Here is a 21,666-nt window from a genome sequence, read left to right as displayed (position 1 = left end):
TTTTCAGCAGGTCAGTGCCCATCCTTTAACCCCCAGTCTCCTGCCAACAGCTTTCCAGACACAAGCCCCTCTTGTGAACATCTCAGGGAAACCAAAGACCTGCATGCTAACTCTGAGGACAAAAGAGAACCAGGGCCCCTCTGAGAGAGTGGAGCAGCCCCTCATTTCCGCCCCCAACAGGCACAGAGCTATTGGATAGACCAAGATCTTGCAGTCCAAGTATTTGGGAACCTCTGAGCAGTGCTCATCTTCTATTCTCCTTCCTCCAAAGGAAATGAGTTTCACTATGTGCCAAAGGCCAAGAAGGCTGATATTTTCCTTCCCTCGTGTTCTGATACCACATGAGCCCCAAGACTGTACCAAACTTACCCTGGGTCCTTCAGGGCCGACTGGCCCAGGCATGCCAGGAACACCCGGGGAGCCGGGTCTACCCTTCAAAAGTGAACAACAAAAGTCAGGACGACTGGGTTTGTTTCCCTCCTTCCAGGAAATGAGATTTGTTTGGTGGGCTCAAAGGGAACTGTGGGGTCCCTAAACATGGCCTCTGGGTTCCTCATCCCCACCCTCCAAAGACTGATAGCCTCAGAAGTTGTGTCACATAGATGTAAGTTCAAGTTCTCGGTATCACATTATGTCAACACAGAAGATCTTATTCTATCCAAGAAATGGAAGGTGGCGGTGGTGGGTGGGTGGGGGGGGGAACGAAGGTGGTAGAGAAGGGATTCTAAACTTCTTGGCTTTTTGATCTTTATCACTCCACCCACCCAAACGCTCCTTGCATTGCAATAGGTTCTTTCCAAGGATCCAGTGTAGAATGGGATAGGATTTTGTTTGGGGTGCACTGGCAGATGCTGTTGGTACTCCCCCAAAAGCTTTTCCCCTTGCTCACTGTGTCCATTCCCCCAGGACTCTCTGCCTTGCTGCCACAAGTCATGCCTGCAACCTGCAACTGCGGAATTTGCCCATGGGCAATTTGGGATCCCCAGCAATTTATGAACCTGTTCTCCCTGCAGCCAAAAGCCCAACTCCCTTATCTCAAGGCAGGACTAGCTCTGTGGTGCAGTTCACACTCCAGAGCTGCCCTAGGAATGAGGCTGAAGGTGGACTTCTTGTGACACCGTGCCCAGGCTGGGCTTCTTCCCCTGCACCACTCAACTGCCCTTCCCCTCAGGATCCACCCGAGAGAGCGCCCATAAGTCATTCACTTGCACACGTGACCTCCACCTCTGCTTCTAGGGAAACCAGCCTCAGCCAGAAGCTATGGAAGAGCTAGCCTTACAAGAGAAAGAGGGAGCAGGGACTTGGGGTCCATCTCAACCTCTGCACTCACTGGCTAATTTCACAGCTAGCCTAGCCAGACACGTGGAAGGCTCAACCCCTAAACCAGAGATCACAAATGCTGGCATGTGTACTGATTTCTCCTCTTGACGTCCATGTTCATGGCAGATGTCGCTGATCTATCAGGGTCCTCATTAGTTCTAAGTATGGAGACCATTCCAGAATCCTTTGCAGCCCAGCACTTCAGATATCCCCTATGCCTACCCTGGAGCTATGAGTTGAGCCCTGGGGGAATGAAATTTTGCTTTGCAAAGGTCTGTTTGAGGCTTTTGTTGATAGTGAAACCATTGGAGTAAAACATTCAACCAGAAAAATAGTAATTTGTGATTAGAATTATAAGCATCTTTTCTGGCCAAAGTCTTGCTCCTCCTGCTATCTCCGAGACCCACAGGTTCAGTGCCAGCATCCACTGACCACAGGGAATGGCTGCTGGTTTACTCTTTCCTGACATGAATGAGAATCTTGATGACATGTGTTTGCTTCACTCAGAGTACCTGCGACCTTAAGTGACTCCCATTTATTTCAGCTGGGCCGAAAGGCGAAAGACATTTGTTTCTGTTTTGCACTTTGTTCCAGTGTAACTAAATAGACAGTGAGAGTCATTTTGTACCACTGCTTGGGGTGGAGGGTTTCTCTAATGGATGGCAGGATGAAATGGTCTGAGGTTGGGGGAAATTTGGCCAGACTTGGCAGCCCCTGGGAGAAGTCCAAATGTCTGGTAGTAGCAGGCTCAAGCTCCTAGCAAAAGAACAGGCCGAAAGAGCCCACTGCCATCCTCAGAACAGCAGTGTGATCATTGTCCGCCTGGGAACTGGGGCCCAAGGAAGTGCATTGCTGGTCCCCCCACCAACCCCTAGGTATGCATACAACACCCCCCCACCCCACAAAGCACAGTTGCCCATATAATGCTGACAGAACAGCATGGACCATACCTTCCTTCCTGGTAGGCCAAGCTCCCCCTGTGGATGGAGAAGACAGGTAAGCAGAGGCTGCTTTGGAAGAGAAGTTCTGGAAGCACAGAGCTTAGTAGGGCTGATGGCTGGGCATGACCATGTGGCTTGGTTGCTTGGCCGCTCACAGCACCCCTGCCATGTCAGTGTGCCAAGCTGAAACACACCAGTGGGATCTCACACCTGTAGCAGCAGCCCCATCATTATGGAGCCCCTCCTCATGCACTAAGGCAGAATTAGCACATGCTTTGAAATCTCAACCAGAAAATTCTCAGTGGCATCCCCAGGATACAGGCTGGAATTACCAAGGAGAGGTGGACTGAAGAAAATGGTGGCTCATACCTTTTCTCCCTTTGGTCCTATCTTGCCAGGAAGTCCCGGTGGACCCTATATCATCAAGACAAGAAATGAAAGAAAGAAATAAGGACAGTGGGTGAGGGAGGCAGGGCTGGGAGGGAGGCCCTTAGTGCACTGGAATCCTCCAGCAGTTTGGTTTCCTGGCAGACTCAAGGGCTCCAAGGACCCCATGAAGGACCCTCTTGTGTCCTCCAACCCAGTCTCCCTGTCATCTTCTAGCTTTCTCTGAGCTACGTTTCCAGTGGTGCCATGGTTACAACTAAAGAAATGCTGTTTGCTGAAAGCACGAGGCTTCACCACCTCTCTTATCTTTTTAGCTGCTTTGACCAACTTTCCCTGGGGCCCTGATAAAGGCTACATTCTGCTTTGCACACAGGAGCAGCCAACTTAGAGATTCCTGTGCTGGCTCTCTGGGCACCAGGTGCAGCGAAAGCCTTCCTTGAGATGTTAAGAACGTGGGCGATGGTGCATTTTTGTCCCACTGCCCAGCCACAGGAGTGCGGCTGATTCCAGCTCAGGGGTTCTAGCACCCACTACACTAAGCTTGGCACACTTCCAGCCAGAATGCAGCTCCTTTGTGCTCACACGGTCTATGAAATGCTCAGCTCGCTAACTGCTTTCCAAATTCCCTAGTAGAGCAGAGAGGACATCCATCAACTCCCAGCCAGTCACTACTTCATCCCCAAGATCTACAGGTGGACACGCCTAGCGCAAAGCCTGTTTGAAATCTGATTCCTATGAGACTTGTGCAAATACCAAACAGCCCCTTCAGCAGCTCCCACACCTATCACATGAGACTCCCTGAGGATCTTTTGAAAATCCCAAAGGCCAGGGCACACCCCAGATCAATTCCATCACAATTGCAAGGAGAGGGGCACAGACATCAGGGATTTTTGAGGTTCCCAGGGGATTCGAATGAATAGAGAAGTTTGGGAACCACCGTCTTGATTTATTCTCCTGTCTGGGGGAAAGGAGGGAAATAGGGAGAGCTATTTCCTTTCCTTTCTTACTCTTCCCCTTCTCTCCCTCCCCTCCCCCATCTCACCACTTCTTTCAACCTTTCCCTCCTCCCTCCTTCTCTCTCTCCCCACTCCTCCTGGTCTGGGCATCCTTGTGTGGAAAGATGGCTTCCTGGGAGGGTGATCTCACCACCCTCCCTCCCCAGCCCCCCAACCCAGGGACCCACTGAGGACTGCACCGGCCCCCCCATCTGGCCCTAGGTGCTGCACCCCTTTACTTCAGAGCTGGTGTGGGCTAGCCTGGGTGGCTAGTGCAGCGTATACGAATCCTCAAGGATCAAAGCCTGGTGGGGGGCACCAGTGTTTCCAGAAAGTGTGGCTCCGCGGGGCAGAGGTTCCCTGCTCCTCCAAAGCCCGGGAGCCCAGGGTGACAGAGGGCCCCAGGACCATGCCCTTGCCAGGCAGGATGAGTGAATACTCTTCCATTCCCTCATTTCTTATTATCAGGCCATTGTGCTCTAGCTCAGAGCTTCTCAAGCTGTGATGTGCAGAAAATTCAATAGGGGGTCTTGTTAAAATGCAGATTCTGATAGTAGGGGTGTGTGCATGAAGGGGGTGTGTGTGTGTGAAGCTCCCAGATGATGCCAATGCATCTGGTCCACAGATCTCACTTTACTTGGGAACAGCATTTTAGGCTGTGTTCTAAGGCAACAGAGGGGGCTACAAATCCAGCCCCCGCCGCCCCATCTGGGCAGCACATTCTCCGCAGGACACAAAGGGATTGCGCGGGTCCAGATGTGCAAGCGGGGCTGGTGAGCTCCTGGTGTGAAGTGAGCAAAGAATCTCCCTTTCGTTCCCATCCCCTGTGGTCCTCACTCACTGAGACAGGTGGAGTTTGCCAGATGAAGAAGATGGAGACCCACGGCAGAGATGCCTCTCAGGGGGCCCATCCTGCCTTTCTGCAAACTTCCCAGCCCCTCTGTGGCAGCCTCTGGCCAATACTGGGTCCAAAGTCCTGTTTATGTTGCATTTGACAAATGTTTATGGTAAGCTTACGACAACCTGTGCCCTGGTGTGAGTTGGGCACAACGTGTGAACAAGACAGGTGATGTCCTTGCTCTCAAGACCAGGGATGGGCCAACTGTCTCTGTTAATAGGCAGATAGCAAATTTCATAGACTCTGCCTCAGATACGGTATCTCTGTCACAACCACTTACCTCTGCCCTGGCGGCACAAAGGCACCCCGAGACGGTACAGCTTTGATTACAAAAACAGACGGCTACCAGACCTGTAGGCCACAGTTGGTCAGTCCTTGCCAGAGAGCTTGTATTTTACAAAGGGAAAACCAAAGAGGCCAAGGACAATAACAAAACCAATGAGAACACTATATCAAGATGAGAAAATGATGCAGAGAATTGCAACAAGCCATCGGGACGGACAGGGATGGGGAAGTCTACTCCAGACTGGGTGGTTGAGGAAGGCGTCTCTAAGGTAAAAATAAGGAAGAACATTCCACACAGCCAGGGCCACAAGCACAAAGACGCTAAGGCTGGAACGAGCTCGACATGCATCAGGACCCAGGAGATGCACGTCAGTTGGGCAATGTTGGTGGTCTGAGCTGATGCAGGAGATACAGGCAGGGTCGTCCGGGGGGCGGGAGGCTCTGGGACCCAGGGTGAGGAGTTTGGTGCTTAGTGTTCCATGATGGGAAGCCACAGGAAGGAAGGAAGGGGTGATGCAATAAGGGGTGACAGAATTCAGAAGGCACCTGGGCAACTGACTGCTGCTTGGACCCTCTTTCCGATCCCATGGCAGGCTGTAAGCCCCAGCCAGGGGGTGTTCCTTCTTGACGGACGCCTGCTCCCAGGTAGGTCAGAAGAGCCAGGGTCTGTGAGACAGGGTCTCTGGAGGGTACTCCTGTTTGCCTAGAAAATCCTTTCTAACATTGTGCCTGTTCCTCACACTTCCTTTAGCTTCAGTGGGGAGCGGTGGGCTGCCTGGCTGTCAAATCTGGGCGCCAAATGAAGCTCAGGGTAATGAGTTCCCCATCACCTCCACTTTCCCACACCAAACGCAGGCACTTCTCAGGCTACTGGCAAAGGTCAATGGTCACAGAAGGGATAACCAAGTGTTTGATGGTAATTACAGTAACCATCACATCCATGTAGGCGGCCGCTCACTTGGACCCTCACCACCACCAAAATCTAGTACTGCAGGGATAATTGTTATCCCCATTGCAGAGAGGAGGAGATCGAGGCTGTGAGGCCAGAATACACCCAGAGAGGAGAAGCCAGTGTGCTATCCACATGGCCCTGGAGCTGGAGGGGAGCTAGAGAAGGAAAAACAAGGGCGTCTGGGTGGCTCAGTCGGTTAGGCGTCTGCCTTCGCCGCAGGTCATGTTCCCAGGGTCCTGCTGAGCAGTGAGCTTTTTTCTCCCTCTGCCTGCCACTCCCCCTGCTTGTGTTCTCTCTCTCTCTCTGACAAATAAATAAATAAATAAAATCTTCTAAAAGAGAGAGAGAGAAGGCAAAACAGTGCCTTTAAAAGGGGCAGTGCCAAGAGACTCTTTCCAGCGGGCTTCCCTGCTCTGAACAGAAGACAGCAGGAAAGGATCTGGTGGAATGCACCAACCTGGGGGCCAGGCGGCCCAGGGGAGCCGAGCGATCCTTGTGCACATGAGGACGGCATAGTCTCCAGTTCCAGGATAAGATTCTTCATGTCTGGGGAGAGAAGCTTCCATGCAAAGCAACACATGGTGATAGGTCAGACTTGGGGGACAGAAGAAGGGTGACCACCCTGGACACAGACCTGCTCCCCAGTCCAGTCCTTAAGGCTGGTGGTTCCCTGATACCCCAAAGGGTGTCCCAAGAAGACCTTCTGGGCCCCAAGTTCCTGTTCTCTCTTGAGACATACCTGGCTTGAATGGATTATAGAGATAAAATAGCCACTTTGGATGGAGTTAGAAAGCTCATTTTCAGGGGCCCTTATCCAATGTCTAGGACAGCACTGTCTGACAGAAATATAAGGCAAGCCACCAGTGCAAGCCACATATATAAGTTTTTAAAGTTTCTGGTAGCCACATAAAGAAAGGTAAAAAGAAAGAAGTGAAATTAATTTCAATAATATATTTAACCCAGTATGCCCCAAATATTATCATTTCAACATACATTCGATATTTAAAAATTACTGAGTCATTTCACATTCTTTTTTCATACTAAGTCTTCAAAATTCAGTGTGTATTATATATGGACAGCACATTCCAACTGGAACGAACTGCATTAAAAGTGTTTAAGTCACATATGGCTAGTGGCTTCTGCACTGGGCAGTACAGATCTTAGAATTTCTGGAAAAATCTGAGAATCCCAAGTCCTTAGGATATCCTGGCCCGCTGTCTTCTAGCTCAGCTTCCCAAATCCTGCTCTTTCCCTCTTCCCAAATTCTGTTCCCTCTCACACCTCAGTATGGCTATCGAGGGACCATTTCTCATGTCCCCTCACAGAAACAGCCTACATTCAATATGAGCAGTGGAAAGGAATTTCATAAGCACTTGGGAAGAAAGGAGAAATTCTGTATCTGAGCAGCTGAAAGAAGCCTCAAAAGTTCTAAATTTACCTCATTGGTCTCAGGAAGACAGGACACTGTGCCAAATCCAATTTCCCACTGAGAAGAATCTCCCTCCATAACTTATTTAAGACAGTGGGAGAAGGGACACACACCAGAAACTGCAAAATGCCCATCCCAGGGGTCAGCCTGCTGCGTGAGAGTGAAGGGTTGGATCCCTCAAGAATTCTCTGGAGGTCGCTCACCTCTAGTGGGGGGACAGGAGGGGCTGTGCAGAGGGCACTAGGGAGCCTGCATTTCTGTTTCCTTGTGAGTCCTACGGTACTCACCAGACTTCGGCCCCCTCTGAAGAAAGGTGGTGGGAAGAGTGGTGGAGGAGGGGGCGTCAGGAGGCAGCATGCTCTGTGGCCACCACGCTTCTTCTGATCCAGGCCGGGAAGAGCTGTGCAGAGAAAACTGCTGCTCATTAGTGTGGGGGCACTGCTGGGGCCTCTGTCATGCCCACGGGACCCTGGAGAGATCCAGGTGGCACACCAGATTTTTGAATCCGATTTCTAACCCGCTAGCTGTGAGCACACCTTCTGTTTGCTACTTGATGGAACCCTCCCCAGCCTTCGCTGAATGGGGGTGGTTAATAAACAAGCAGATGGTATGGACCCTGTGACCATTAGAAGCCTGTTTCTCCCTCTTCAGGGACGGACTTGTCATTTTGTAGATGTGACAAGGAAGGCAAAGTTCAGACTTAGATCCACTTCTAACAGCTAAGGAGAAGGAAGTGATTGGTAATTATCTCGACAGTGGGCTCAGAGGGAATTGGTCAGGGAGCCGGCTGCCAGGGCTCGAGGTGCTGTTGATTATAAGAGACCCGGAGCCCTGACTTAAAACATCTATTTGACTCTAGACACACACAGTTGGTGTCACATGGGGACTAAAGAGTTTACAGTCTAGTGACTCAATACATGGGTGTGAGGAGAGGAAAGGAGGGCCCTGGGCCCTCAGAGCTTTATGGAACGTGGGGTCCTGCCCTTGTTCAATGCTAGTGTATGCTCAGTGTTGAAGTATACCTTACAGAAAGGATGCAGGCTATGAGTCTACAGCCCCACAGACACCTGCAAAGGAACACAGCTGAAACACATCCCCAGATCAAAACATACAATCACTCCCCAGCATCCACAAGCCCCATCAGCTCCTGCCTGATCTCTGCGCTCCTCCCTCTTCAGCATCCTGACTTCTAACCCCAGGGAGCCACTGTGTCTACTCTGGAACTTTTTATAAAGGGAATCAGACAATATGAACTCCTGTGTTTGGTTTCTTTTACTCAACATAATGTTTGCGGGGGTCATTCGTTTGCTGCTTGTGGCTGTTGATGCGGACTAGAGTTCCACCGTGTGACTACACCACCATCTACTTATCCAGTCCACAGCTGCCGAACATCAGGCTGGTAGCTACTACATACCCCACCAGAATGGCTAAACTGAAAATGACAGAAAATAACAAATGTTGGCAAGACCGTGGAACAAACAGAACTCATACATTGGCCAAGGGGAGTGTAAGTTGGTTCAACCTCCTTAGAAAACTGCTTGGTATTGTCTTCTGGATACAGGTATCCCCAACAGCCCAGCAATGTCACTCCTAGGTATTTACCAACAGATAAGTGGGTATATGTTCACTGAAACACATGTACTAGAATATTCACAGCAGTAATGCCCATAATTGCCACCGGCTGTCACCTTACAGTTCTCAGTCTAGGTGTCATGATGGTACCCTCACCTCCCCCCCCTTCATCGAACCTCTGGTCTCACAGAAACAGGCAGGTCACTTTACCACATTTCTCTCGGCCTGAACCCAGTTTCAGTCTTGTCTCTTTGGGGCCCATGCTTGCCTCCTGTTTTCACCCTGGGCTCCAGGATCTGGCTATGGACATCAGGCAGCTAGTGGGTGCTCCTGAGGAATGGCTGCTCCATGCGCATCCCCCACACTCACTCCCCAGGGGAGGAGCATTCCACGAGCCTGTGCCAGTGGCCCTCGGCCCTCCCTACCCCAGTGCCTCCTTTGTAAGAAATATTTGGTGAAGACCCTTTCATTGTCCTGAAATGAAATTCATAAAAAAATATAACAAACACACACAATTTAAACAATCAATACAGTCTTGCAACAGCCAGAGGTGGGGGTAGCGTGGCCGGGCCAGGGAAGCAGTGAGGACAAAAAGGAAGGGACGGATGCAAACATTACTGAGGAGGAAGACACAGAAGGTGGGGCAGTGTGTCACAGAAGCACAAGAGGAGGGAGAGTCAAGGATGGTTTCGAGGTTGCAGGGACCTGGGACCACAGTGATCAGAGTGGGAGATGGAAACGTCAGAGGAGGCACTGGTTTGTGGGGAAAGCTGTCAGATTTGGTGTTAGACATTTGTTCATTGAAGCACATGCTTTGCCAGGCCTGGACCAGGCTGTGGTGAGTGGGGAGGTGGGGGGGTGGGGTTGCAGAAAGACACCTGACTGGTGCTCCTGACCCGCAAACAGCAAGGCCTGTGGAGCTGGAATGGCTGCCAAGGCCCTTCTGCTCATATCCCACTCATCCCCGGCACCCAGACCTAGCCTAATCCTGGAGACTCTTACTCATTCATCAAGAACTGTCAGGTGCTGCCTCCACCAGGAAGCTTTCCTTGACTTCCCAGGCCAAGGTTGAGAGTTCTGCCATGTTTTTCTCTGGGTTTACCCCCATGTTCACTCTTACCTGTGGAATGAAACAGTTCCTTGTCTCTCCCTCACTACAGTGCTTTCTGAGAGGATGGGAGCCAGTTTTTAATCCCCAGGTTCTAGCACAGTACCTGACATATACTAGGTATTCCACAAATGCTTGCTGAATTCATAATAATAACTTTTCAAAAACCCAAATACTTATTACATGCTTGCTTAGGCACCAATGAAGTAAGTGCTTCACATACTTACTTCAGTGCAAATTCACAGCAACCCTGAGAGTTAATGCTATTGTCAACATCCCCACTTTACAGATCAGTTGACTGAGGCTAGGAGGTGAAGCAACTTGCCCAAGGTCATACAACCGGCAGCCTGTTTCTAGGGTTCTTCCTCTTGATCTCCACACTCTTCCACATGTGGGTGGAAATACAAGTCAGGAGCTTAGAAGAAGGCAAGGGGCTCCCATAACAACTACTTGAAATATATAGTATCGAGGGCTTCCAACCCAACACCATCAGGAGGACATGTGTAGTTGCACAAAACTGGCCCTACTGACTCATTTGAGGGAGGACGCACCCCAGGGGACTGTGCGGCATCTCCTAAGAAGGTGTTAGAAAGGATTTGTCCTGGGAGTTGGGCATTCACTAGGTGATGCTGGGAGTGACTCTCGAGGAAGCCAAGTCTGCCTTCGCTCTGGACTGGATGCAGTTGGGAAGCGAGAGTTAGTATGTGACTACCTTGATTCTTATCCAGAAAAAGAGAAGAGCACAGGGAGACCGAAGCTGTGGGTAGTAAAGCAGCAGTATTCACTCATATTAGCAAGGACAAAAGGATGGCTGGCCATTTTTCTGGTTGGATGGTGGTCTGATACGGTGACACAGTGGCCTTGTTTTTAACTTGGGTCATCACCGCCCCAGACTGACCTTTGTCTGATGCTGTTCTATGAAACTACTTTCATTCAACAAAATACCATGGCCTAGTGGTGAGCGGCAGATCGGTTCTAACTGTCATGGGCTGCTTTCTCTCTCCTAGGGGGAAAAATACAACAGCTACATTGTTATAAAACTCGACGTCAATGTCAATCACACCCCTCTTCAAATTCCTTTAAGTGCCTTTCCTGGCATGTTGAGTAAGCTGGGATAGGCAGCTTCCATTGCGCATCCCTGGACGGGTGGTGAAGGTGGCCAGAACCCTCTCAATGGCCCCCAGTGGCACTTTCTCCTTCGCTGCTCTTTGGCCTCAGCAGACAGCTAAGGTCTGAGGCTGTGGTTCTCTGCAAAGGCTCTGCCCGCCAGGAGCACCTGAAAGGCTGGCATTCACATGGCTAATGTGCACCATTCATCTTTCCAGACCATATATGGCCTCCCTTTACCCCACATTCTCTGTGGTCTTCCATGGATGAGAGGTCCCGAATCATTTAAAGCCATTCTCTTCTTTCTTCCTGGAAACTGGAGAACTCTTTGGTGAATGCAAGTTATCCGTTGCTTTTCCCGCCGAGGCATCTGCACTGGTCACCTCTCCCCATCCCTCCTCGCCCTTTCCCCCTTGACCTTGACTTCACTTTCAGCAGGTGAAGAGCATCTATTTCTGCCCACCCCCCCACCAACTCCCTGGAGATGTTTGTTTTTAGCACAGTCTAGTTTATTTACGGCTCATTCCAGCTCAGAGTATTTCCATCAGGTGGATGTGTTCGGGAACAGCTCCTGTCAACTAAGCCAGGACTTCACATGTCTATTTTGGTGCCATCCGAGTGGCCTGCAGGTCTCACTCAGGACTAGGCTGCCTCCATGGAATCATGTCTAAGCCCAGGGTCCAGCTTGGAAAAGCCCCAGCGGGCTCTGTGGTAATGGAAACAACCACATATGCATGAACACGGGGCCAGCAGGAGCCTGGGTGTGCCGCATGGCTCAGGCCCAGGCAGCTGCCTTGGAAATGCCAACTCCCGAGGAATTTCAGGACCACTTGCCCTCACTTAAAGATGCTTAAAGAAATAAGGCTGGGTTTAATGCAGACCTGTGGTGAATGTTGGATTTTTGTTTTCATTTCTGTTTTGTGGACCATTGTAGATGCCACCGTTGCCCTTTGCCTCAATACCCACTTGACTCTGGGGCACTTGGAAAGTGTAGTTCACTTGGACTTAAAACTCCTGGAAATACAGGAACTTGGATCAAAGAGTATGAGTCTGGGGACAAGTGACCCTCTGACCAGTTACGACTCATTTCTGAGACACAGGTTCCTTACCTACACCCCAAGGAGTTTGGCCCAAACCATCTCCACATTCTGTTTTCGTGCACACGACACCAGGATCACCACTCTGTCTGCCTGCACCTCCCACTCACGAGACCAGCACCCCCATAGAGTATAAGAGACAGCCTTTCTGTTTCTGCCTCCCATTTTTGCATTGCCCACACCCTGCCCAATCAAGCAAATGTGTGTCGAGAAGCCACCCAAATCACCTAAGCCTCTTGCCTTTGTAGGGTAGGAAAATTCTAGGTGCAGCCGTCTGCTAACTATTCTGCACTTTGTCCCCAACTTCTTCCTTCTACCTCCTCCCACTCTGGGGCCTTTCCCTCCTTGTTAGAACTTGCACCAGAAGGATGAGAAGAGAGAAGAGGTGAATAGCACGTGCTCCAAGTGGCACCGAGTGTCCTGACCATGAGCCGGATGTCTCCACTGCAGTGAAGTTCTCAAGATAACTGGCTTTAGTTTGCCCGAAGTTTTTCCTGACTCACTGATTCCAGAGAAGGCTACACCCTACCAAGCGTTTCCTCCAACCCCCACTCCCATATCCCACACACCTTGAAATGCAAATTCTGATGCTAAAAGTTGAAGGTACTTGAATGTCTCTGAAAGACCACAGTAAGCATTTGCCCTCTTGCAAGTGGGCCCTGTGTGGGCATGGGGAGCAGATGAAGGCACCGCCTGCAGAGGAGATGATCTGGCAGTTTGGTGGTGACTGTCTCTGGAGCAGTAACCACATGACCCAAGCCATCAGCCTGGAGAATAATGGACAATGTTTCAGCCACCCAATACCGTGGCTGGCCCAGACCACAGTATGTGATGTTACTTCAAAGCCAAAGAAGCAGCAGCTGCAGCCTCAAGGTTAAGGTCACAAGAGGGGCACACACACATGTACACACATGAGTGTGTATATCAAGGTCCCCACCAACTCCACCATCAAACCCCTTTATGAGCAATTCTAGCAGTGGTCGAGAAGTTTAAGACTTTAAGAAGGCTAAAAGCACCCAGAACAAACCTGCTTCTCAAGCCTTTTTTCTAAAACCACGCACACATCACATATGCAGGCATACAACACACACACACACACACACACACAACTCACCCAAGCAGTAAGCTGAGGAAAGGAGCAGTCCTGAGACGGTGAGCAGGTGAGTGAGGCTGAGTGATAGACCGGTCATTGTGGGCAAGGCCCAAGGAGGGACTGGCCAGGGAACACACGCTGGCGACAGGCTGAAATTTGTCACGCCTCCGAGCACTCCCAGCTGGGCATTTGGGGTGGGAATCAGCCAATCCCTGCTTTGGTGTTGCTTCTGGCCCAGATGCCAGGGGTCCAGAGGCCAGTCCACGGCTCCGGCTCCCGAGAGCAGGAACAGGTAGGCAGGGCTCTGGCTTCACAAGAGAGTGCACTGGTGGTGTGGGGGAGGGGGGCCCCTAGGGGGAGGAAGAGTGCCCCTATCCCAGGGAAGGAGGTGAGGTTGGGAGCCCAGAATCCTGATCACCCCTGCCAGCCAAGAGGAAATGGGAGTGTCCCCCGTCTAAAAGGCTGCTTTTCATTTAGCCAGAAACTGCTCCTGTCAATACTGTTCTGGCAAGCCTCAAAGTCCACCCCCACTGCGACTGCTCTGGGGGAATCTGCCCTCCTCTACTTCAGGGAAGACCTCTGATATCAGGGTCTTGGCTCGCATCATGTCTGTGCCAAGGTGCTGCCAGCAAGCTAAACTTAACTTTTAAAATTATACAAATTTCAAATACATATATTTGAAATTTGTATTTCATATACATGATATATATTTTATTATATACATAAATATATTATTATATTAATGACATAATTATTTTAAATGTATAATTAATATATATAAATATATAAATAATATGATTCTAGTTAATATATAATCAATATGTATTTATATGTGTGTATCTATATATATATAATTTCAAAAGGGTGGAGCACACCTTTTTAGATGAAGCCGGTGTGTAAAATAATGAAGTGGCATGTACCAGATACATGTGGAATCTGTCTGGTAACTTTATAGACATACCCAGTGTACAAGCATGTGTGCGCATGCATACACGCGCGCGCGCGCGCGCACACACACACACACACACACACACACATACACAATTCTAGTAAAAATCTGAGCTTCTGCAGGAGTCAAAAGACTTTTTCTGGAAAGGGCCAGGTAACAAATATTTTAGGCTCTGTGGGCTGCATGGTCTCTGATACAACATAACTCTACTATTATATATGAAAGCAACCAAACACAATAAAGGAATGTGGTTGTGTCTACTAAATTTGTACTTACAAAAACAGGAAGCCGGCTGGATTTGGCCTGCAGGCTGTAGGTGGCAAGCCCCTGAGCTATAGCCTTCTGAAGAAAGGCTATTCCTTGTGTGCATTCAATCCTTTACTGTTTCATTCATTCAGAAGCACACATTGAATGCCAAATATATGCAAGACTCAACCACTAGATGGTTCCTGTCATTCCGTGTCATGGAAAGAATATAGGCCCCTGGGTAACTCCAGCCTGGGTAACTCCAGGCTGCCACTTACTAGGTCCATAACCTTGAGGAAGTTTTTCACTCTCTCTCAGCCTCAATTTTCTTTTTCTTTTCTTTTTAAATTTTATTTATTTATTTGAGAGAGAGAATGAGGGAGAGAGAGCACAGGTTGGGAGCAAGGGGAAGGGACAGAGGCAGACGGAGAATAAGGCTCCCCATTGAGCAGGGACCCTGACATGGGACTCAATCCCAGGACCCCAGGATCATGACCTGAGCAGAAGGCAGATGCCTAAATGACTGAGACACCTAGGTGCCCATCAGTCTTCTTATCTGTAAAATGGGTAAAGCAAAACCCACCTTGGTAGTTTATTGTGAGGATGAGAGCTAAGGATTTCAGAGTTCCTGGAATAGAATAGGGGCTCTTTAATTAACATTTTCAGAGATAACTACTTCTCTTTGAAAAAGAGAAGTGGCTAACAGAGGGCTGGGGATGTCTGGAAGGAAGTGATGGGTACCAGTTGGAGGAGGGATATAAGTAAAAATCAGAGAAAGCTTCCTGGAAGAAGTGAGCTGAACTCTGAAAGCAGAGAAGATTTGTTGGTACCAAGATGAAAAGAGTAAGGGAGGAGAGGGTTTAGGTTCTGTCCTAGAGCATTTCCCTCTGTTCTCAGAAACACAAAGTCTAAGACATCAGAGAAAGCATGGAGGGCATGGAGTGCTCAGTCCTAAATCCCAGACTGTTGTTGAAAAAGCAGTGGCACCACATATACCCAAATGTCCCTGTGCTGGGTCATATTCCCACAGGGCTTCATTTTTCAAATCCCATTCAAAAACCCTTGGAGATGGAAGTTTTGCCACTTTTTAGAATCAAAGGCATTTCCTTTTTACCATTCAATGTCAAACTGTTCCTAAAATGGTTTACACATGTAAACCACTCAGCTGCACTTTGATTATTGTAAAAATGAAGGAGACTGGCCTAGATGGTCCTTGAGGTCCTGTCCAGTACGCTGCTGTTCGAATCTCTATTTTGAACCTGACGACTCAGGCCCATGAATGTCTCTTTCTGTCTCTTCCATGTTGCTCTCCTCCTACAACTCTCTTTGCTGTCTCATTCTTTCTCTCTATGTCTCTGACTCCATCTCATTCTTTGTCTTTATGTCTCTGACTCTGTCTCATTCTTTGTCTCTGTCTCTCCAAGCACTAAGAGCTGAATCTCCTAGAATCAAATGCCTAGATGTATGCTTGACTACTATAAACTGGTCTGCAGCCAAGCATGCCAGCCTAGGATTTGGAATCCTGGCCTCCAACCCTAGTGAGTCTAGTAACTTGCTGTGTGACCTTAGACAATTCATTTCCCCTCTGGGCCTTGGTTCCCCCAAATATAAAATGAGAGCAATTGGCCCAGATGAGCTCTAAGCCCTTGCCAAGCAGTCTCTGAAAGGCTATGATTTCTGAGACTTAAATGGTCCTTCACAGGGCCCTGGACAGGAATGGAAGATCATTCTTTCCCCTTCTCCCCCAGTGAGCCATCCCGTGCCCTCTAGGCAGCCGGCCTGCCGAGTTCCCTCTGGTTCCTTGGCCCAGGCACCAGCTTACCCCAGCAGAATGGCCTGCAAAATCCAATTCATAAAAAAGGTTTCCGGGGCCTTCCTGCAGCTGTCAGCAGGTGTCATATTCACAGTATTTTGTCTTAATTGCAGCTCTGGTATTTATCAACCAGGCCAGAAGTCCACTTCTGGAATGCCGCCTCCCTGGGCGCTGATCCAGAAGTTCTTGTCCCCCTGCTGCCACATGCCTGTTCCCCGCTGTCTTGGACCAGAGCAGAGTCCTCTGTGTGTCTCCCCCACTGCCCTGTGTCTCTCACCCCTGCTGCACAGAGAGATCCTGAAGCCTGGATAATTCAGCATCCTCCCCAAGGACCCAGAGTCCCCTGTGTGAGGCAAAAACTCCTGAATGTTTAAAGGCACAGCCTAGGATCCCACCAGCCCCAGGGTAGCTCAAGTCTGCTGTCCCATCCCCAAACCTGGATGGGCAGAGAAGTACACTGGACGATATGGGTTCTACCTTTCCATGGACAAAGACTCTCTCCTTATCCAAACTTTGTTCTTTTTTTTTTTTTTTTAAAGATTTTATTTATTTATTTAACAGAGAGAGAGAGAGAGAGAGAGAGAGGAGAGAGAGAGATCACAAGAAGGCAGAAAGGCAGGGGGGGGGGGGGGGAAGCAGGCTCCCCACCGAGCAGAGAGCCCGATGCGGGGCTCAATTCCAGGACCCTGAGATCATGACCCGAGCTGAAGGCAGAGGCTTGACCCACTGAGCCACCCAGGCACCCCTGTTCAGGTTCGTAACAAGGCCTTGAACTTGGGTTTCTGTGTCTGTCCTTAAAGAGTTCAGTTTTAGCAAGAATCCAGCAAAGTCCACTGAGAATGAATCCCCACCCTTGATACATGATCAAGTTCCTCAATCCCCCTTACCCTTGATATCTTAGCACCCTGGCCTCCCTTCAGCAAGAATTATCTTAACTGGGTTTAGCAAGAATCCCCCTAGCCCTGATGTTTCCTCTTAGGAATTTTCTATCCACCCACGCCCTCCCCCCCAAATAGCTCCTTGGCTATAAACCCCCACTTGTTCCTACTGCATTCAGAATTGAGTCCAATGTCTTTCCCATCAAAGGGAAGAGAAGGGAGACTGGCTTTCCATCTGGGGCAACAGTCTTGAACAGAGTCTTCCGTACCATCTCAACAAGTAAACACCTCCAAGAGAGCCCTGGAACACATTCTGCTCCATTTGTCAGACACTTCCTATGTGCCAAGTCCTTGCTATGGATATAGCAATGGATGTATTGCTACGGATAGAGAAATGAATATAGATAATGGATATAAAAATGAGTAAGCCCAAGGTCTAGCCTCTGGAGGCCAAAGAGTTTTCAACCTATCTGCTAATGGGAACTGATCAGTAGAGATTTCCTGTAACACTGTGTTAAGAAGGACTCTGAGGAAAGAGGGTTATGACTTAATAGTGTTGGCCTCCCTGAGATCAGAGGAAGGCATGGCACCTGTGCTACATACTTGTAGACCCTGGTTTAGCAAAATCCTCATCATGAAACAAGGACAACCTTGCACTTCCATGCACCACTGCTTTTAATCTTTGAAGCAGCACTATCCTCATTGGACTGTCACTTGACCCAGGCCACACAGAGCATACAGAACTGGAGTCAGAGTTCACACAGCCCTGTGAGAAGGTGCCCTCTTGTTGGCCAACTTCCCCTGTCCTTGAGGGATGGCTCTCCATGCAGATGCTTCCTGCCCCACCTGCTTCTCTCACTGCTGCCTTGGTAGAGCAGGGAAGTTTCCCTCCAACCTGGCCCTACCCTGGCTAGCAGGCTCACTCGGCTTCTAACTCCCCACCACTGACTTTACATCTAGGACCTCCTCAGAGTTGGGGCTGTGCAGAGAAGGCTCGCACTCCCCCAGATGCGGGCTCCTTCTTCCAGAGGCCAGAGCTGTCCCTGAGAGGTGGCTGTACTTCCCAGCCCCCTGGAGTGTAAAGAGCTGGGGGCACAAGACTGTGACCGTGCTTACAAATGGTTCTGCCTGAGTGCAGAGGACTCAAACCTTAGAGGACGGTGGAGGCACACATGGAAGGCACTGGCATCCCTGAATGCCAACATGGAGGTGAGCTGCCCCCAACCAGGCACACTGGACTGGCAGGTGAGCATAAAATAAATTTTGATTAGATGAAGTCACCACAATGCTGGTGCTTGTTCATTATAGCAGATAACATTACACCAACAATGGGAACTGTTCTGTGAGCATTCACTATCCTTCTTTGATTCCCATATTAACCATACAAAATAGTATTATCATCCTCATTTAAGGATGCACCTATGGTCATACACAGCCAGTAGGTAGGAGGCCAGGCCTGAATCCAGATGTCTGACACTGGAGACTTCTGGAGATTCTGTTACCAGCACAAAGTGGTGACCTCTCTCCCCAGCTTCCAGCCAGACAGAATGATCCGGGAAGCTCAGAAAAAAATGGCAGGTGTTGTCTCAGCCTGCTGGGCTTGGAGAAGTTTACCAACACCCTGTTCCATGCCTTTCTAATCAAACCTTCCCATTTGGGCCCTAGTTTCCTGGTTTATAGACTCACATGAATAGACAATCCTAGTTGCCCCCCCATTATGGCCGCAGAAGCATCAATGGTGTGTGCTAGTGGGCTTCAGTCAAACATCAGCCTTTTCTGTTGAATAGTTTACTCTTCAAAGTGAGCAATGAATCTGCAACTCATTTTGAAATCCATCCAGAAGAAGGAGAAGAAGGAGGAAGAGGAGAAGAAACAGAAGAGGAGGAGAAGGAGGAAGGAAAGAAGAAGGAAAGACAAAGGGATATATGAGAGTAAATACAGCAAAATGATAATCATGGCAGCATCTATTTGGTGGGTGTATTTGTTTGCTAAGGCTGCCATAACAAAGTACCAGGGTGACTTAGCCAACAGAAAGTTTTTTTCATAGTTCTGGAAGCTAGAAGTCCAAGATTAAGGTGTTGGGAAGTTTGGTTCCTTTGGAAGCCTCTCTCCTTGGCTGGCAGATGGCCACCTCCTTCTAACTATGTCCTCACATGGCCTTTCTTCTGTCTGAGCATCCCCGGTGTCTCTAGGTATCCAAATCTCCTCTTAAGGACACCAGTCAGATCAGATTAGGGCCCACCCTTATGGCCTCATTTAACCTTAGTCACCCCATTTAAAGGCCCAAACTCCAAATACAGTCACATTCTGAGGTCCTGGGGGTTAGGGCTTCAACATATGAATCTGGGGGGGTACATAATTCAGCCCAAAATGTGGGCATTTTGGCATTTCCTGGATAATTTTTCCCACTCATTTCAATGTTTGAAATTTTTCATAATAAAAAAGAATAAAATAAAAAATTTTAAGTAGGAAATGAAGAACCAGAAGATACCTCCACAAGGGTTAGGACTGGGGGTGGGTCAGAGCTAGAGCACCAGCATTGACTGGAGAAGCCTGCACCCACTCATTAGGAGACTTTGAGCAGGAAACTGAATCCCCATGAAGGACATGTTCTCTTCTGCCCCCTCTCCTGCCAGTAAGGACACCTCAAGGAGGAAGGTCTGCCCTAGTTAGATGGATGCAAGAAAATCTTCTCATATTTGGCATTATTTTATAGTAAGTCATATATCAAAGGTGACTCCTTGGATTGTGCAAAGATTCAAGAGAAAACCCAGCCCCCTTTCCTTCCACAAGGGAATTTTTCGACCTTATCTGAAAGAAGGCATCTGCTTTTTTGAGTTCAAGTTCTAATTTGACAAAATGGCATGTGGTAAACAGAATGGAAGGAGGAGACAATGTTATTAGGAGCCAAGGGAACATCAAGAAACCTCCCCAAGACTGGCTGCGCCTCTGCTCTGAATTTGATTATAGTGTCCAGCATGAAGCAGCAAGCACTATTAAATCTTCTGCTACAGCTTGACAAGGAAGGCCAAGTTTGTAGAGTTATTCAGGAGATCTGGCCATAGGTCAGAGACAAAACTCCCCAGCTCCATTGGCCTAACGAGTGGGTTATTTCCAACATCCACTGACAACAGGGTCCAAGTGGAAAGACCCTGTGTTTCTAGCCACTATGTTCCCACACCTTCATTCTTCCATGGTGACATCCTAGCTCTGTTGACACTTGTGATTCAAAGACACCTGACTTACTTAGCCCTTTCCTAGACAACACCCCCAATCCCTGCCCCCACCGCCTTCGGTATTTGTTGTCTGAGCTTCCCCAGCAAGTGAGGAGGAGGGAAGAGGGTCGCTCAGAGCCCCCGGCTCCCCTCAGTACAAGAATTTCTACTTATTGGTCTCGCTGAATCACTCAAACCCCTGGATTCCAGAAAGTGGGGGAATCTCAGGCGACCACTTTGGACTCAACTGAGCAATAGGGATTCTCAAACAAGCTGGGAAGATGAGCCTTAGGCTTTCCGCAGCACTGTAACTGTGTGACTACCATTCTGACATCTCAATTTCTATTGCCACTTTAGGTCTAAAAGACATTTCAAGACAGAAAAATCCCATCCTATGTGCTCCAGATAAGTGGTTCTGTTTTGTGTGCATAAGTGGAATTTTGTTTAATTGTTTAGAATAGGTAATACATTCGTGTGATTCAAAAATTCCGAAATGAAAGTAAAGTGAACATACATGAAAACTTTCCTGCTTCTGTACCAGTTTCAATTATTTTTTTTAAGATTATTTATTTATTTATTTATTTGTCAGAGAGAGAGAGAGAGAGACAGATAGTACAGGCAGGGGAAGCCACAGGCAGAGGGAGAAGCAGGTTCCCTGCTGCACACGGAGTCTGATGTAGGACTCGATCCCTGATGTAGGACTCGACCCTGGGATCATGACCAGAGCCGAAGGCAGACACTTAACCAACGGAGCCACCCGGGCATCCCTGATTTCTATTGTTTATTATTGTTTAGTTTCCTGTGTATTCTTTCAGGAATATTTTATGCATAGACAGACAGATAGGTAGGTATAATATATTCCCCTTCTTCCTCAAGGGGTTACTTAATTATACAATTATACATATGCTACTCCTTCCTGGTTTCTTCACAGTATTTCTAAGAGATTATTCTCTATAACTACATAAAATGTATCTACATTCCTTTCTATGGCTGCATAATATTCCTTCATTTGGGAGACATTTTACCTGAAGCAGAAAGGGAGAACATTCTGTAAACAACCTTTACATAGCCTGAAAAATCAATGATCAACATATTCAGTAACGTGTACAGAACACCAACTATATGCTAAGCACTAACCCACAATTACCTTAAGTATTATTAATATTTTCTCCTTTTGACAAAAAAGTAAACTGAGGCTCACAGAAGTGTCCAGGTAAGTGACAGAGTCACAATTTGAATCCAGCTCAGTCATCTCCTTGCTCTGCTCTCACACAAATTCCAACTGTTTGTGTAGTCTGAGACACCACTCCTTACTCATTTTATTTGTGTTATTTTAACATCATAGACAGACTCTGGGCTCCTAGAGTTAGTCTTATGAATC

At 48.6% G+C, this 21,666-nt stretch overlaps 1 protein-coding gene and 1 long non-coding RNA gene across 3 annotated transcripts in view; one reads left to right on the top strand and one right to left on the bottom strand.

Moving 5' to 3' along the window:
- Positions 1–21,666, bottom strand: part of COLQ (collagen like tail subunit of asymmetric acetylcholinesterase) — a 56,489-nt gene that overhangs the window by 23,270 nt on the left and 11,553 nt on the right. The window contains exons 1-6 of one of the 2 annotated variants that reach the window (XM_059387972.1): positions 13,206–13,281; positions 7,495–7,607; positions 6,236–6,337; positions 2,631–2,675; positions 2,271–2,297; positions 370–432 (exon numbers count right to left, since the gene is read on the bottom strand). In XM_059387972.1, the coding sequence (XP_059243955.1) occupies positions 370–432; positions 2,271–2,297; positions 2,631–2,675; positions 6,236–6,337; positions 7,495–7,607; positions 13,206–13,281 (426 nt within the window). Of the gene's footprint in view, positions 1–369; positions 433–2,270; positions 2,298–2,630; positions 2,676–6,235; positions 6,338–7,494; positions 7,608–13,205; positions 13,282–21,666 lie in introns of those variants that run through there. The other variant, XM_059387973.1, reaches the window with a different exon arrangement.
- LOC132009972 (uncharacterized) lies at positions 13,414–18,943 on the top strand. Its single transcript, XR_009402113.1, has 3 exons — positions 13,414–13,476; positions 18,031–18,315; positions 18,858–18,943. It is a non-coding gene; the product is annotated as an uncharacterized LOC132009972 (long non-coding RNA).

Source organism: Mustela nigripes, chromosome 2 (assembly GCF_022355385.1).
Source record: "Mustela nigripes isolate SB6536 chromosome 2, MUSNIG.SB6536, whole genome shotgun sequence".
NCBI lineage: Eukaryota > Metazoa > Chordata > Mammalia > Carnivora > Mustelidae > Mustela > Mustela nigripes.
Note: the sequence above shows the minus strand (reverse complement) of the source record. Positions and strands in the feature narration are given on the sequence as shown.